Source organism: Camelina sativa, chromosome 11, assembly GCF_000633955.1.
Source record: "Camelina sativa cultivar DH55 chromosome 11, Cs, whole genome shotgun sequence".
Lineage (NCBI taxonomy): Eukaryota > Viridiplantae > Streptophyta > Magnoliopsida > Brassicales > Brassicaceae > Camelina > Camelina sativa.
In genome coordinates, this window is record NC_025695.1 from 39,139,364 (window position 1) to 39,157,781 (window position 18,418).

The following is an 18,418-nucleotide window of genomic DNA, read 5'->3' on the forward strand; positions in this document are numbered from 1 at the left end:
CTTGAGCAGTTCTTTGACTGAGAATGCCAACTGATCAGAATCGCGACGAAAGACAGATATGAATCCAGGGACCTTCACTAATGGCAAAACCATTACACCTACTTCCCTGTCGAAGTCTTCAACCACTTCAACGATATCAAACTCGTTCCGCTCTTCTTCATCGTCCCAATCATCTTCGTCTCCCCAAGATGGCGACCAGTTTGTATACAAAGCCCACACATCACCTTTCGTTGGATAGATGTGAATAAAACCTTCAGCATCTTTTGTACACTTGAGTCTATGTGAGAATAGCTTGAGAGCTTTGGTGTTGATGCGTTCCCCTATTGAGAAGCGTCCGCTTGTCTTGGAAAAACCTGAATCAACCCAGTTCATTGTAGCCGGTTCCTCATCATTGGTAATATCCAGCCAAGAAATACTCAAGTTGAACGGTTCTTGAGAGACAACACTATGCACCAGTGCATAGAGTCGGGGCATTCCATCAACACCACCATAAGCAGCCCATACTTCGTTCTCTTTAAACGAACCTTCAACTCGGTCCTTGTCAAAGTCATAGAAATCATTATCTATAACAAACTTAGATCGAAGAGGGCTTATCTCATCAGCAACAACAGCACCACCATTATTGTCTTGAGAGGTAGATGCAATCTTCTTAAGGCGTTGTTTGATTCCATTCCTAGCCTTTTCTGCAGAAGCACCTCCAATCATATTTGGAGTATTCTCGAGTCTGCCACGTTTGCGGATATTTTGTAGGAACCTATCGATATCGTCGCCAGCGTCCATCTCTTGAACAAAGTTGAACCAATAAGAGAGAAAGCTTTTGAGTATATAACAATGAAAACATAAGTTTTGTAAAACATAAGTTGAACCAAAATTCGTTATGGATCAATCATGAAATTTAAAATCCAACTAGATTGTTTGCGCCCTAAAATTCATTATAATCATGGAGTTTAAAATCCAACAATATTGTTCTTCTAATTAATTAATATATTTTCCTTAAGATCTGTTTCAAATATAGATGTCCAGATCTAAAGAGGAACAAAAACACTTCAATAAGCAACCCATGCCAAATCTAGAAAATCTACAATAACTTAGCGGGCGAAAGTTCGTTGAAGATTTATAAAATTTGTCGTGAAAGTTCGTTACATAGTAAAATCACGAACTCATGAAAACAGGTTCGGGTTTCAAAACATGTTTAGTTAGATCCGAAGATATTGATGTCTCTAAAATTGAAGCTAATAAATATCTGAAAACACTAAGCGTTTATCAACATGTATATAAATATGTTTAAGACAAGGAAAGATGATACGATCGAACACACACAATTAGTCAGGAAAAAAAAAACTGGATAAGAGATTAAAACACGATAATCAAAACTAAAGTAACAATTCAATACCTTTACTGCTCCACACAATTAATCTGGAGAGCCAAACACCAAAAACCACCTATCAAAAGAGAGATATTCATATCATATTACATAACATAACTGAGAAAAGAATGATGCGTTGTAACCTATGTGATGAAAGTATATATATACATACCTCTACGTTGAAAACAACCAAGAAAAGAACAGCTTTAGACGGTGATTTTGTTTATGCTTCTTCGTTAGATTAATCGATGAAGAAGCTCAATTTATAGAGCTTCGAACAGAATCTTTTTTTTCTTTGTTAGATTATATTACTAGTTATTACAAAATGTATCTAGTCAAAGTTTCCAGTGCTCAACTTTAAATTATTTCCATTCTCAAAATCTGCAATTAGTGTTTGTCTAAATTAATCAATTTATAGTATATATGTGTTGGATTTATTTCTCTTTTTGCTTGATAGAAAATAAAACATTGAACAAATTAAAGTCTTATTTATTTCTCTATAAACTGTAATAAGATATTTTATTTATGTTTTTTTTAACACAATTCTCATAACACACAAAATTGTCTAAACGCATTGAACTCTTTTGACTAATTATCTTTTAATATCAACAAATATAAACTCTAATTAGACATGTTTGATGGAACCGAAGCTTGTAGAAATTGCTTACATATATATCTTCGAAAGATCTAAATGGCAAATGCTTACGCAATCATACAATCTTTAAGTCTTTGAGACTCGGTGAAGCCTCAAGTAAAACTTCCTAGTCCTATAAACCACACTCAAACTAAACACCATAGCCATTAGACACAACATGGACATGAGACCGCACGTGACTGAATAACAAACTGAACCCGTGCAGACGAGCGACTCAGTCTCTTTGGTGGTTCCAGCTTGCTTTCTGGCGTAGTAGTCATAGATGTTACTAGCAATCATACCTGAGAAAACAAACGACCCAATAGGCAAAGCTGTAATCTGGAAATTATAGAGAGAACCAAAGCTCTTCAAGCCAAAAATGTCGGAGACTGAAGCAGGAGCGATGGCCCAATGAGCGCCATAACCCATTCCTATTACAATGGTCACTACGTAGATCTTCCCGGGCCAGTCTATTGCATAGTAGATAAGCCCTAAAGACATTATCGCCTGAACCGCAGACATTGCCAATGTTCTTGGAAGCGAGAATTTTCTTGTCAAGAAGAAGAAAGTGATGAAAACGTCAGTAAGAAACAGAGTTGTGTCTTAACATATATGTTTGCTTTGAAAGTGAAAAATAGTTTTAGGGTATTGTACCGTATGATTAGCTCAGAGAAGTAGCCACCAGCAACACGGCCGAGAAAATTGGAGATGCTGATCAGTGAGACAAATATCTTGGTGTTGTTATACCCGAGGGAATAACAAATCTGACCAAGATTGTCTATAACCGTTATCCCCGAACCTACACCTAGAACCAGAGACATAAATATAAGCCAGAAGTCAGCTTGTCCCAAAGCTTGTAACAAGGTGAAATCTTCTCCTATACACGGTGCTCTTTTCTTCTCCGGCAGTATGTCACTTCTCTCAATTAAAGTTTTAACCTCATGCTGATTTACATTAGAAGTTCCTTCTTCGGACTTCATTAAGATGACATTATTACCCGAGGTAAAAACCGATGAAAAAGGGACAAGAACCGGAACAACCATGAAAAAGACAAGGATAGCTCCAGAGGTTGTGATAGTAGTTTGAGATATATCAACAAGACTCTGAAGTACCAACAGTCCTAGTAAATATATAGCAAGGACAACACAAAACCCGTAAATAGCCAGGAATCGTAAATCATCTGATCGCAAGTTCGTTCTGCAACTCCTTTCATCAACGGGTCTAACAATGAATAGCAGAGCAAGAACCACTACTGGTGGTCCAAGAGCAACCATGAGAATAACCGAAGAATCATGAGAAGGGTTGAACATCAAGTAAACCTGAGTCAAGATTGCCCCGCTCAAACCAGAAAACCCTTTCAAGATTCCAACAACAGGACCACGGCTCTCTGGGAAGTTATGAATGCATGACACAAGCGATGCTGTATTGTAGTAGGTTTCTCCATTTGTTCCCACGAATATAGCAACAAACAACTGCATAAACAAGAAAAAAAAAGTGTTACTTTCTATTTATAGTTTACAAAACCAGAATCAAGAACATTAAATCAAGTGCTTGCTAAAGCAAGCAAGTCCCCTCTGTGGTACCGATTACAAATCTAAGAATTAGATTCTAAGTATACCACAAATCAAAATTGGTTAAGAGCATCACGATTACTTAAACCAAGAAAACGAATGTGTTTATGCAAAAATTGAATCATCTCTAACCATCCAGAGAGGCAAATTAGGCAATTGACCAGTGACGACTAGCCAGACAACACCGTAGCCGACAAGGTTCTGAGTTGCACCGACGATTAGAACCACCCAGGAAGGTGAGACCTCAGATAAAGCACCGGAGACGAAACCGATGGCGTCACCGAGGTTCTTAGCAACGCCGAGTAGAGCGATTTGTTTCTGATTGTAACCAAGGGATGTCTTGATCGCCGGAGACATAGAGCCGCCGAATAAATAACCGACGCCGGCGACGGATTGGATCCACATGGCACAGACGAAGACTAGCCATCGGTCGTTGGCTAGGAGCTCAAGTTTGTGACGCCAACAAGGCATAGTCAGGCCTCAGAAATAAAAAAAAGTAACTAATGAAATCAAATATTTTGACAGACTCACGTTATTAAACAATAACATCTCATCTAATGAAATCAAACATTTACTCTCTACGATTTTTACAGCCTCACGTTATTAACAATAATATTTATTATTTTATTAATTCTTTTTTAGATGAGAGATTATTGGGAAAACTCCCATTATAAATGCTCTAAACTAATTGTAAACATAAAAATAAATTCTCATAAAAAACCAGAAAATATACAATTTTGCATTACAATGTTTTTACAACAATTTTGATGGATAATTATTACTATTACTAAGATCACACTCCCCAGATGTCGCGCGAAAGTATTTAAAATAAAAAAATTCAATTAAATTAAAATTATATATTATAAATTTATTTGCAAGTAACCTACATAAATATTAAATATAGAGTGTTAGTAAAAATACAACCATCAAAATAAAGATTAAAAATATTGTCTATGATAAAAAAAATATTATGGCAAAAAATCAAGGTAATTTTGTCAAAAATATTGTTTAATGTATTAGAAATATAAAGTATTTTATAAAGAATTGTGATAAAGAGTTGCAATCATTATAACAGTTATTGATATTTCTATTATTAGTAAAAAAACCTATTATGACAAAGTGATCTTAATTGAGTATATCGAACGAATGGTTGTAATAAGTAAATGTGACTTTCTAATAAAATAATTATAAATATAAAATATATTTAATTTTTAGTAAAAATTTATCAAGGAGAATTATAGTAAAAATACAAAATTTCTAAAAATAAATTACATATTCTACGAAGAGTTAAGATAGATAAATAGACACAAATCTAAACTATATATTTGAAATTGAATTAAATATTTTTATATTGCTATAATCATTTCTAAAATCTTATTATTAAACAACATTGGATATTAATATATTAATATTCAAATAATTTTGATTCAACATAAAACAGAAAATATGTTTCAACGAACAATAATTTGTTAGTCATTAAAGAAGAGACAAATATATATAGAGTTCAAAAGACATGAATATTGAATATACACAACTATTGAAACGAAAAGAAATGAACAGACGCAACCGTATAAATCATTTTTTTAAAATTACAACATCTTTTTTTAGATAAAAGTATGACGAAAAATCACAAATGTTGTTGGCATTTATTCAGATTATTCTTATTATATATTTTTTTTCAATGATAAACTTGAAGAATATGAATTTAAAGTTAGCCAAAGAAAAATGTGTTATAGGGGTATGCTGAAAAAATGTATTTAAGACTAAGATCATATAATGAGACATTATAGTTGTATAGTTTATTTTGGAAAAGAATTACAATGATTAATCAGAAATAGTTTAAAAAATGAAGGAATATAAACATTCATTAAACCTTAAAATCAATAGTAATTTTTAAATGGGTAAGACAAATATGAATTACAAAAATAAAAGTAGATAATGAGGAGGAGAGAAAAGAATTACTTGTTTATAGAAAATTTGGTTACCTTAACTATATATCAAATTAGTAAGTGTTATAGACATATTGACATACATATGTAGATATTACCGAATAAATAATAATAATAAATATAGTAAAACAAATGTTTGAAAAAAAAAATTGTTAGTCTAATAATATATTAAACAAATGTTTTCATGTTTTTGAATTTTCAAATTTTAGAGTTGTCATTTTCTTATTATTGAATAAATAAAATCAATTTCCAATGATTTAAAAGTATTGATTATTTTTCTAAAAAGAATAAATTATTAAGTAAGTTTACAAACTCTCCTAAACATAAATTATGGTAACTAACTTATTTACCTTCTTAGATTAAATTACCTCTCTTTTTCCCTTTTGTTTTATGACTATGTTTTATGCATCTATGAGATTTGATTACAATATTATAAACATGTAAATGCAAAACACAATATGTAGAGTTCATTTTAAAATTTTAAAATAGTCATGGTCTAAACATAGTATCGCAAGATTATGAGCAACATTGTCTTGAACGACGGTTGCACAATCTTCTAAACATGATTACAATGTTTTTGGACACTTTTATCATGGACTAAATGCATATAGAAGAAGAAGAATGAGGGACGTTAAGAACTAACAAAAATATTTTTAGTTTATTCTTTTTATATATATAATTGTTTTAAAGAAAGCATAATGATGTTATCCCCAAACTGTTCTTTTTGCATACCTGGAGCGTTAGAAGAAAAAACGTGAAATTCCAAACTCTCCCGCCTCAATTCTTTATTACAACCTTCCATTTTTTTTATTGGCAAATGTTTAGAAAAAATAAGAGAGTCACTAATCTCGATCCACTAATGTAATGACGTCAAAATTAAGGATGATAAGATATAGAGTCAACATAGTTACATTTTATATGTAGGAATCAGTATTTGTTACTGCCAAATACTTTTTTCACACTGAGGAGACGAGAGGCTGTTGGTAACAATCTGACAGACTCCTCCAGATACTTTTCAAACATATCTTTTTCACCGGTTTCACCACCAGTATTTTTGGTTTCTTTGGTGTCCGGATAGCTATCATTAAGTTCATGTGTGACTACAGCTTTGTACCTTTTGACATCGGTTGCAGGTGCTTTCGCTGTAGTTGCATAGTGAAAAGTCAGAGGGTTAACACTCTTTAAGACGGTTCCTTTTTCAAAAACGTCTGTCAACACATACAAATCGTTCAGAGAACCCTAGTTAATTTTCCCCTAGGCATCAAGTCTATCACTTCTGGAATAGACAAGAACTCATCATTGCCTAAAAACCCCTCTAGCCTACAAAAAGCATCCAAATGCCTAGTAGTGGCAATGTCATAGCATTCATTCCAGAATTGTTTGAAGATCTTTAAGACCAACTTGCGTTTATCGCCTCTATGAAAGAAGTATTCGCGATCCCTGCGACCCTTGCCCTTAGGCCTTGGTGGCGTTGGTGCTGCAGGTTTAGGCTTGGGTGTTGTGGCCTTTGGCTTGGGTGCTGCAGCCTTAAACTTAGGCTTGGGTGCAGTGGCTTTAGCCTTAGCCTTCGGTTCTGCAGCGTTGGCCTTAGCATTGGCCTTGCCTTTAGGTTTTGGTGGTACCATTGTACCTATTCCAGAGAAGTGTCATAGACTCTTAGGAAGAGGACAAATTCCTATTACCTATTAACATGTTAGCAACATCAGAATGAAGCCTCCACTGGAAGCAGAGTATTTGCTTGCTCCAAATCCAACAAAGACGCAAAACGACGTCATTTTGACAAAGGAAGAAATAGGCCGTATAAACAAGAATGCGAAGCCCACCAAGGTTGAACAAGTCCGACGGTTGACTCCAACGGCTATCCCTTCACCAAAAGACAAAACCGAGACAGCTTCACTCCAAGACAAAACTAAAGGAACAAAGGAGGAAGCTGCGTCTGAGAAATCATCAACTAAAGATAAGATCGACAAAGGGAAGGAGGTAGCCGCGTGTCCAGGCCGTACAACTAAAGCAGTCCTAAAGCAGTCAAATGATCAGCCAATCATCAAGCTGTCAAATCCTTTCACAACCCTTGATTCATATGTGTAAGCTGATCGTGAAAAGTGTAAGCACTAGGGCTTATGTTCGAGTGTATAAATAAGCCAAGAGCTGCATTGTAAACTTTGAGCTGAAATAATAATACAAAGTTCCACATTTACAAAAAATCTCTCTTTGCTTTCAAAAGGCTCATAAATAAGAGAAACGTCGGTGTTGTTCTCTCTTGACCACACATAAATCTATGCATTCTTACATATCAAACTTCTGAAGAAAATATAAACTTTTGAAGTGTCCAAACATTTACCAAATCAACCTTAAAAAAAACAAATCACCGTCAATACAAATAAATGTTCACTTATTTATATACAATTCATGTGTAAGGTTGAAAAACAAGTAAGCATAATGATGAGCAACAAGTTCAAAAACAACAAACACGAATTAATGAAGAGGTCTACTTCGCAAGCTTTGGTTTGAAAATTTGGTTTGCAAAAGCATTCAACTTTGTACCTCCCGAAAAAAGAATCTGTTAGTTTGAGTGGCGTTTAAGGTACACCAAAACTCCAAGTCCAGCAGCAAGAGCAGCCCCGGCTGCAACCGTCTTGTAAGCGGCTGCCCATGAGTTTGACTGGTCGTAGTCCATATCCACTGCGCTTAAACCTCTCATGTGCCCTCTCCCTTCTGTGTAGTCCAAATGCAATTTCAAACCCTGCACCATTTGGAATCCCAAACCAAAATATAAACTTCTTTAACACAAAATCCACATTAACCAAACCGAAAAAATAAGCACGTTCTTGAACCAAATAGAATGGATCTACAATTTATTACCTTCCAGCCTATTGATTTTGCGTGTTCTACAGCAGCTCCAAGATCATTATCTGATGCTAAAACGACTTTGTCATTGTCTTCATCTTCGTACTATACACACCACAAAACATGTCAAGAACAGAAGCAGAACTTTTCCTCTTCTCGTTTGTTTAAAAAGTTTTCGAATAATAACTATGTACCATTATCTGAGGCAAGTTATCAGGCTCAATGTCATCCCCCATCCTTTGTAGGATTGCTGTTATCAGAGTTGTCAAGCTCTGTGTTTCTATAATTAGAAAGTAAAAATAAGGTTAATGGACTCTGCAGCATTGGCATAAAAGGTATCCTATTTTTCAAGTGTTATGAGTTAACGTACCACACATAAATCTATGCATTCGTCCCTTTTTATCTTGGAGTTTGAAAGCAAATGTATTAGGATATGAGAATGATTTTGTCCCTTCTATCTCCGAAGATAATTTCAAAGATTCTTCCTCACTGCAAAATCATATATATGGTTCAGTTTTAGAAACCAGGCTACGGTCAAAACTAAATGGTTCATAGGAACATGAGTAGAAAACCTCCTAGTTTCATCTCCATCTTCGTTAGGAGACAAAGCCATAGCTGAATCCCAAAACTTTTGCATCATTGAGTTTGCTGTCTCATTATTTATTCCAGCCGTACTCCCAGCCTTGTCAAAAGGAAGTAAAGAGAGCTTATAACAAAAGAAGATTCTCAACAAGAATGGCAACAACAAATACATCATGTTCTGTCATTTCTCGGATTGTTTATCGATCTTGTCTCATGTTTCCGACTTCAACTAAAAGAGAATAATAAAGGAAAAAAAGTTTTACCGTAGTAACGGCAGCATTAGTTATGTGGATCACATCAATCACAGCAACAACATCTCCATCTGTTTTGAAATCATCAACATTAGACTAGTGCTGAAATATACTTTATTGCTCAAAGTCCGTTTTTGCATACGTTTTTGTTACCTTTATCTAATACAGGAAGATGCAGAAATTTTCCATTGTGCATGATATGCAAGGCATCAACAATAGCCATATCAACAGTTGCAGATTCTGGATTCTGAGTCATAACCTATATAAAGAATCAACAGAGACAGGAAATGAGAACTGATTTAAATCTAAGGAAGGGCTGACTTAAGGAAAACATTACCTTCTCCACAGTAGTTGTCTCTTGAGGAAGGTTTTGAGCTATCACCCGCATCAAGATGTCCTTTGAACTAACAAAAATTCACTATTCAATATCAAAGCTTCACTAGAAAAGTTTGAAACAAAACCAAAGTAACAGAACAAGGGCTCATATGACACTTACGTAAGAATCCCTACTAATTTGTTTTCAACCATCACCATGGCTGCACTAGACTGATATTCAACCATCTTCATGGTTACTCCTAACACCGTCTCATCCAATCCAACTTTTAAAACTCTGTACGTTTTAATTTCCAAATATACTCGTTAAGCTTTGCATTGCTCTTTAATAAAAAAAAAGTATTAAGAATAATAAGATCAAAGTGAATGATCACAGATTTTAAAGGAGATATTACCTACTTTGTATTCTCTGGAATTATAGTTGAAAGTGAAGGCTTGAATATTCGTTCTCTAAGTGTCTCCATAAAAATGTTTGGTCCTGTATCCAACAAAAAAGCAATAAGAGACACAACTTTAAGTTTAAACACAACCTATGCATGCAAGAAGACAATTTAAAGCTGTTCTGCAGTAGTGAAGGAATCAAATGGAGATATACCAGCGATAGATGTACCCCAGTTCTTTTCAACGCCTTCAACAGCTGCAGCAATGGCCTTACCCTTCTCAACAGATCTTTCCATGCGAGCAATTGCATCATACAAACACTTTGCAATATCGAGAAGTGCAATAACTTCTCCATTCTCTACAACCGGCAAATGTCTAAATTTGCCTGCAGATCCACTTGTCAGTTCATACCATGGAAAAGAACATATGAAAGAACAAGAAAGAAATGTGTTCCCCTAATTAAGCATATATAACAAACCTTGCACCATCTTTTGAAGAGCTTCCACAGCAATAGTGTCAGACAAAACAAAAACAGGGTTCTTGGTCATAACTTTAGATACAGGTGTTTCTTCAAGGTTGAGTTGTTTAGCAATTACTTTTGTTGCTATGTCCTTCAAAACCAAAAGAGAGACAAAGATTTATTCAAGCCACCAATTACAAAAGAGAGAAAAATCCAGAGAATATTTTTTTGCAGTGAAACTGGTTGATGGAATATTTTACCCTGTCAGTAAGGATCCCACAAAGCAATGCATTAGAATCAGTCAGCAATAAGGCATCAACGCGACGTGCAGCCATCCTTCGGCAAGCTTCAAATAAAGTTGTGCTATCCGGTACGGTAAGGGCCTTACACAACCTAAGTCTCTTTACAGTTCTCTCTCCACTCCTTTCCCCACTCAAGCTTCTAAAACAAAACAAAACATGCAAACATATACATACACTTTTAAAACATGTATCTGAAATTAAATAGCCAACAATGAAGAACACTGAATCAACCAACAGCCAACAAATTAACCAAGTATATCCTCCTGCCAGGCCATTAATACAAATAAACAGAAGAAGACTCACGCCTAATGAATCCAACAATTATATAAAAGTGTGTCAAAAATGTAAATTAAGAGCTTTTTTAGGGGTAATTAAGTTACATGGAAGAACGAGAAGATGTGAGAGATCTTCGTGGGAGAAGGTCAGAACCACCACCTTCGTTCTCAGAACTTTTCTTCCTCCCTTGAAATGAATTACCAGAGAAAGATAGACTTTTTCTAGACGAACCAACACCATGGTTTGCCATTGTAATTATCTGATCTCCTTCGTCCAAAATTCTGACAATCATCATCATCATCATCATCAACCATAAAAAAAAATTCAGATATACGACGATTTGAATACGATTACATTGGAACTTACCGAAACAATCTTCGAAAAATTAGATATTCACAGAGAAAACAAATTTATCGATCGAGGATTTGGGATTTGATAAATGTGGTTCTAAGGATGATTTGGAAGAGAAAGACCCAAAGGAGAGGGAAAGCAATATGCCAGACCAACAAATAAAAAAAAATAAATCCGTGGTGGAACTTTTCTTCATGTGCCAATCAGCTAATAGTTGATTACATATTTGCCCTTGCGATTTGCTGGATTGGTACTACTGCCACGCGGGAACGACGACGCTATGTTTTTGTTCTTCTCTCCTTATCAGAAGCTTGTTTGTTTGACCCAGAAAAAAAAAAAAAAAAAACAAGCTTGTTTATACAATGTGAGGGATGGTATTTAAGACTAATAAATAAACTAAACAAATTTGTTTCGGACAACAACTATATATAAAAAAGGAATAATTATAAATTTTTGAGTATTGGTTAAAAGAAATACATATGAACCTTTAAACTTTAAAGAGTACAAGTATTAAAGAGGACAACATAGAATATACACTAATTAAATATGTTTATATGAGAGTGGCTATAGCCACTGTTTCCCCTAGCTTATGTCATTAAGTTAAACCTATTATACTATACTAATATTATAATCTATGGGTATTGATGACTTGATGATAAAAAAAAACCTACAACCCAAAGAAAAGAAAAGAAAAATATTAAAAAAAAAGAAGACCAAAGACGCTTCTAATAAATGCATGAAAAATGTGCTTATATCATATTCGTTAATAAATTTGAAATTTCGATTCCTATTTACTAGACTACTAGCTAGTAATTACCCCGTCACTGACAATGAAAATTTTCTAACTTCTTTTAGTCAACGTGACCCGGCCCAATGATTAAGTGTTTAACCATATTAAAAAAAAAAAAAAAAAAAATGAGAGAGACCACTCAACCATCGTCTAACGAATCTCGCAGGACATTAACCACAGGCCAAGTCATCAACCCACAGTTTGACCACGACATTTATTGTCGTATAACACCAAGCCATATTAGTATTATGCCATTTCACCAACCGTACGGTACCCCAAGGTTTCAATATCACCAACGCAAGTAATATAACTTCTCTATCTCTCCCTCTCTTTTTAATATAACTTCTCTCTTTCTCTCTCTCTTTCGTTGGGATACCAAACAAATATAAGGACAGGAAAATGTCGGATTGGGTTGCGGCGGTGGTGGCGACGGTGTTGTTTGTGGTTCTGACGCCGGGATTGTTGTTTCAGGTTCCGGGCAACAACCACTTTGTAGACTTCGGGAAGATGGAAACGAGCGGATACTCAATCCTTCTCCACGCCTTCATCTACTTCGGCCTCGTCACTGTCTTCACCGTCGTCATCCACTTTCCAGGCACTTAATAATTCTACGTAACTTTCACCAATATTTATACTTTTTTCTTACCTTATTATTATTACCTATATTATATATATATATATATATATATATGCTTCTTTTTTTTCTTACCTTTTGTATATTATCAGTTTTACCATATTTTCGTATATTATTCACATGATTATTATGCTAATGTTTTGTGCCGTATGTTATTCCCTATATAATAAAACGGAAGTACACAACATAAATTATATTTTATAAAAAAATTATAATGTAAATAAAATGAATTTCAACCCACGGTCTTAATCTAGTACTAACTTAAAATGATAGCAAAAGTAATTCACTTACCAAAAATGAAAGAAGAAGAACAAAAAAACTGGCGATGCATATAACAAACCTCAAACCTGTTTCGAAATTTCGCGTTATGACAAAATGGAGAGTTGACCGATTTTCCATTTTTATTACGAAATTTGGTAAGTTAAGAGTACAAAAAATTATTTCAAATGTTATTAAAATTTTAGCCTAAAAAGACAGGGCAACAAACATAGGCGTATATAATATGAATCTCTTTGGAACATCTCAGCAGCCATTTCTATTATATCTGTTTTATGTTTTCGCCAAAAACAATGACAAAAATAGCTATAATTGAACTGATCCCACTCCACTCCTGAGTATAAGCCGTTGAATGACTGAATCTACAACATGACGTTCTGATATCAGTTGTTGCAAATCTTGCATGAACCTTAACCAGGAGCTTAATACTCTATACTCATAATAAAACCATTCGCATTCGATGAACAAATCAATCGAACATGCTCTGTTCCAGTTCCAGAACAGAATTGAAACAAGGATAAAGAAGATGGGTGACTAACAATCTTATCAACTACCTTAAGTTTACAATCTCATCGAGAGCTCCACAACTCCGAAGGTTCACAATTACAAGGACGACATCAGAAGATCTTCACACAACTAAGACTCTTATATGCTCTTCCTGTTCTGTTTTGACTAACAAACTACTAAAACCGGCCAACAACTAACTGCGTACCCAGCTTTGGTTCAATCTGACTTCCATTTAATGTTGTTTACTCGAACTTAACCAATTGACTTGAGTTCACAAATTAATAATATCACTAGTTTAAAAAAATTACAAACAAAAAAACAAAACAAATCCTCTGAGTAAACAAGTTGGGAAATCCATATTTAAATCTTTTGCCATATATCTAACCGAAACAAAGTTAACTTAGATTTGAAATGTTTTTAAAATGCATATAACCCAAAAGGCCAAAAGGATAAGTCTGGCTCTAAAATTCTATACTTGAAATAAGATGTGTACATAAAGAGTTATCTACTCTCAACTGTTACCTTGCAGCTAAGTGGAGGCTACACGACCAATACAAACTACAGATCAACTAACAAAATGTCATTAAACACCCACAGTTCAGCATTTAACATAAACAATGATGACATAAAACATCGAAAATTGAAGGAGAAGAGGAGAGAGACACATAGAGATCTTTGTGATTCTACCTACCTACTACTCCCAGTGAAACGGGAACGTCTGAGGAAGAGTGACAGCCTCGTTACCTGATATAACCGATCCATCAGAGACTGCACTCACATTCTCAAACAACCCCGACCCGTAGAAAACTGTTTCTACTGCTTCTTGGGACAAAGAGAGTGGTGGCTGAAGCAAATGAGGGACTGACGACGAGGAGGATGACAGAAGAGAGAGAGCACAATCAGAGTCATGGATGCAACTCGTCATTCTCTCACACAACGATGCTGTTCTAGAGCTTTCTTCTTCTTCTTGCAAGAAAGGGAACTGTTTCCCTGTGCTTCTATTGCTGTTCAGAGACGAAGAGATTGGGAACATTATCCCTGTCTTTGCGGGAGAAGAACCAACATAGCTCTGGTTCTGCCCGTAACTCGAACCATTGGCGGCCACAGCAACGCTTACAAGATTATTTTCCCAACTCGGATTCACCATAGATGTAGTTGGAAACACATGTGAACCACCCGAAAACTCAAACAATTTGCTACCTGAAAAATATAAAACAATGCTTCTTTATCAACCAGGAAAGGTCTATTGGATCCAAGAAACCAAGTTTGCTGAAAGCAAGAACCTTGAAAGCCGGTAAAAAAGTTCGCAGGACGAGTCATATGGTCAGGCTGAGGCTTCCGTCTTCTTCGGTTATGTCCATCAAGACGTTTCCTACAACTTCTCTTCCCTTCATCAAACTCTTCCAAAGAATGAAACCTAATTAGACACAAATGTTAACATTGTCATGACTTAAAAAACAAGTTCACTAACACAACAAGAAGCTTAACTACCAACAACTAATCTTGAAACAAAGAGAGTTACCTGCTGCATTGTTGACAAAACCTCTGCTTATGGCCATTGATTGTAACCACAGGAGTCTTAGAATGAACCTCACAAACCTTATGTCTCTTATGATACTCTCTACAGTTACTAAAATCAGAATCACAACCATCCACAAGACAAATCGGCATCTGGTTGGTTCCAAGACCATTCCCTCTTGTCCTCTTCGAACTCAAGCTTCTTGAACTATCTGGTTTTGCTACAACGCTCTCTTTCCACTTACTTAGACTCATCACTTGCTCTGTTGTATCACCAAAAACAGAGGAAGAGTTGCCAATGTTTCTTCCAAGTTTCAGATCAAATGAAAAATCCCCTTTTGGCTGTGTTGATGATGATGATGACCCACCAAACGAGATCGAACCATCCATTGGTGATAAATCCGGTACAGATTCTTGATCAAACCCAGATAAATACCCAGAGCTGAGTTTGAAGTTCCAATCCATTTTAAAGATTGTCTTTTTTTTCTTTCTTGGTTCTTAACTCACTGTAAATAAGAAACAACACGCAAACACAAACCACAATCTCAAGATTTCTCCTTTTTTATATGGTTACTCTAAATTCAAGAAAAAACACCAAGAACAACTGTTAAACACAAAAATTTAATTTTACAACATTTATGAAGGAAAAAAAAAAATAAGAGAAGCAGAAGCAAAAAAAGCTAACACAAAGGTATGTGAATTTAAAGGGTACACTGAAATTACAGTTGAATCTCTTTAACACCATTTTCTATATATTTTTCTTTATATATATAAAAAAAAAAAAAAGAAATCCCAAAAAAGGCAAACTTATAGTACTGTAAAAACGAAATAGGAAGTGCAGAAATATAGAACTAGAAACAGATCCCACGAAATGGGAACAAAGCAAAAACAAGAAAAAAAAAAAAGAATAAATTTGCAGTTTTGAGTTTTTTTTTTCACTTCATCATAATAAAAAGCCTTTCTTCATCTTCTTTTTTTGTTGTCTACTCAATTCCAAACAAGAATTTTTTAAAAAAAATGCAATAAAGATTAAAGAAAGATGGAAACATGTAAAAGAAAAAATTATATAGAATTAAGGAAGAGTTGAGAAAGCTTACCAAATCCATACACCTACCAGTAGAGTCAGTCAGTAGAAGAAACTCTCCAATAGAGAAAAATATGTTTTAAAAAATTGGAACAAAGAGTGAAATAAAAGAAAAAGAAAGAGAAGATGGAGGGTTTGTAGTAAGTAGCAAGAGAAAGTGGAGACAACAAGTGTGGCTGCTGCATCAATAATGCAATAAGAGAGACATACAGAGATAGAAATAGAGATGGAGAGAGAGTAAATTGATAATTATTGCTATTACTAAGTTAAGGAATGATTTGCTTACTTTAATTGTTTCTTTGCTTACCTGATTTAGGGTTTATTGGATATCATTTTTATTTACTTTGAGTCAGTAAGAGAGAGAGAGAGAGAGAGAGAGATGAACAAAGTGAAGAAGAAGAAATTGAGGAAAGTGACAGCTGTTGTTGTTTGGTCTTTTGCTAACTTTTTAGTCTTTTTGTTTACTTTTCTTTCTTTTTTTTCAATCTGCCATTTCAACAAAGTCTGAAGTCTCTGAACATCCGATTAAATTATGAATGAACAGAGCAAAAGGCTAAAAGACTATAGAGACAGACATAGTTTAAATGCTTGAAGTAAATATTCAAAATACTCAAAAATCTTGAATCCTACAGACCTTATCCATAAACTACATTCCATTATTATAGTGAAATAACTGTAAACTGATAAGTTAACAATAAGTTACCATAATATTTTTGACTTAAATATGTGTGTAGTTTTTATACTGTTACATATTGGTTAGCAAAACCCAACATATTTGTACTGTCATATAAAATATATTAGTTTTGGATTTTGTGTTATGATTTGGCGTTTTAAATGTATCACTAGATTAAGACCCGTCTTTGAGCATGTGTTGAAATTAATTTAATTTATATTATAATTTTTTAATAAAATATAATTTATGTGATTGTTTTTTAAAAAATTTTGGATAAAATATTATGCAAAAAAATCATATGCTAAATATGATGATTTGAAAAAGACACTTATTTTGTAAGTTTTATATTGTTAATGATTCTAGATAAGTACCCGTGCTATAACACTAGTTAAATTTTATTTTATACAATATTTTATATATTTTCTATTTTAAAATAACATTTTAATATGTTGTTTTAGTTTATGTACTTGAAGTTATTTCAACAATGTATATCCTACCTCATGACTTGAATGTCATTATAAGACATAATTTTGTGAATTTGGTTTTTAAAAAGCGAGTTATTATATTATGAATAATTTAATATATTGTTATATTTTTTGTTTTAATATACTTGGTTTTTTTAAATTCTTTCATATTATAGTGACATATTATTGATATTGCTATAACAAACCAATTTAGAGTGTTTATAGTTTCTAACTTTAATATCAAGTTTTAATATTTTAAAAATATTTAAAAATAAATTATTTAAAGTTTATTATATTATATAAAATTATAAAATTCAGCAAAAAGTATGAAACTGAATTTAAATATTTAAAGTTTCACCCGTTACTCAGTAAAAATTTGAATACAATAGATATTATTTTTAAAGAATAATATTAATAAAAATTGAATATTTTATAGATTGAATCATTTATATATGTTTTTAAAAATTTAACTTATGATATATCTGAAAATAAAACTATTTTTTAATTATAATAAATAATATGATAATTTATTTGTTTCACAAAATAGACTTATATATAAAAATGAGAGGTGAAGTATAATAATAATTAACAAATTAAATTGTTAAGTTAGATATTAAAGGATTTTATTTGATGAATAATTTAATAAAGAAAATTAATATGGTAAGTTAGATGATATCAAATGATTCTTTAGAATATTCTCTTTAAGATTTTTGGAAATACTAAATACAAACTATACAAATAATATAAAACTTAATCCATAACCTATTATAACAAACTTATTAAAATTATATAGTTTACAAAACAACGTTGTTGTACTTCCGTTTTATTATATAGGGGATTGTTGTCATTCAACTAACTCATAATCAGTCCAAATAGGTCGTACTAGCTTGTGATGATAATCCAAAGTTTTTACTCTCTTCTTTTAACCATCCAAAAAACTTACTTTAAACTTATGGTGAGATTTTTATAGATCTTTTGGAAAGTAAAAGTAAAAGGTACTTATATAAGATGCTTAGTTGATTACGGAAAAAACATAGCATGTGAATGTTGTGCTTCGCATTAGACATCATCTTCTTCTGTTTTTTTTTTCTTTTTTTCTTCTCTCTTTCCCCCCATACGCGTTATTTCTTTGACTTACGTTCACAATCACATGTCACACTTTAGTAATT

At 33.5% G+C, this 18,418-nt stretch overlaps 4 protein-coding genes across 5 annotated transcripts; 1 reads left to right on the forward strand and 3 right to left on the reverse strand.

Annotated features, from left to right (window-relative positions):
• LOC104725567 (protein NUCLEAR FUSION DEFECTIVE 4-like) lies at positions 2,018-4,086 on the reverse strand. The gene is made up of 3 exons (XM_010444239.1): positions 3,704-4,086; positions 2,655-3,472; positions 2,018-2,550 (listed from the first exon to the last, which is right to left on the reverse strand). Exons 1-3 carry the CDS (start codon positions 4,040-4,042, stop codon positions 2,088-2,090), a joined length of 1,620 nt encoding a protein of 539 aa, XP_010442541.1. The 5' UTR covers positions 4,043-4,086; the 3' UTR covers positions 2,018-2,087.
• Positions 7,814-11,604, reverse strand: LOC104725568 (CBS domain-containing protein CBSCBSPB5). The gene is made up of 15 exons (XM_010444240.2): positions 11,319-11,604; positions 11,057-11,233; positions 10,635-10,815; positions 10,393-10,525; positions 10,129-10,299; positions 9,933-10,011; positions 9,697-9,810; positions 9,538-9,604; positions 9,354-9,459; positions 9,213-9,271; positions 8,940-9,049; positions 8,738-8,856; positions 8,562-8,647; positions 8,383-8,472; positions 7,814-8,263 (listed from the first exon to the last, which is right to left on the reverse strand). Exons 2-15 carry the CDS (start codon positions 11,200-11,202, stop codon positions 8,084-8,086), a joined length of 1,641 nt encoding a protein of 546 aa, XP_010442542.1. The 5' UTR covers positions 11,203-11,233; positions 11,319-11,604; the 3' UTR covers positions 7,814-8,083.
• Positions 12,337-12,893, forward strand: LOC109127550. The gene has a single exon (XM_019232496.1). It carries the CDS (start codon positions 12,493-12,495, stop codon positions 12,694-12,696), a length of 204 nt encoding a protein of 67 aa, XP_019088041.1. The 5' UTR covers positions 12,337-12,492; the 3' UTR covers positions 12,697-12,893.
• LOC104725569 (squamosa promoter-binding-like protein 13A) lies at positions 13,923-16,495 on the reverse strand. 2 transcript variants are annotated; one of them, XM_010444241.2, is made up of 4 exons: positions 16,126-16,495; positions 15,033-15,534; positions 14,794-14,927; positions 13,923-14,710 (listed from the first exon to the last, which is right to left on the reverse strand). In XM_010444241.2, exons 2-4 carry the CDS (start codon positions 15,491-15,493, stop codon positions 14,205-14,207), a joined length of 1,101 nt encoding a protein of 366 aa, XP_010442543.1. In that variant the 5' UTR covers positions 15,494-15,534; positions 16,126-16,495; the 3' UTR covers positions 13,923-14,204. The 2 variants fall into 2 exon arrangements, with proteins under 2 accessions (XP_010442543.1, XP_010442544.1); XM_010444242.2 differs by having other exon boundaries at positions 16,399-16,476.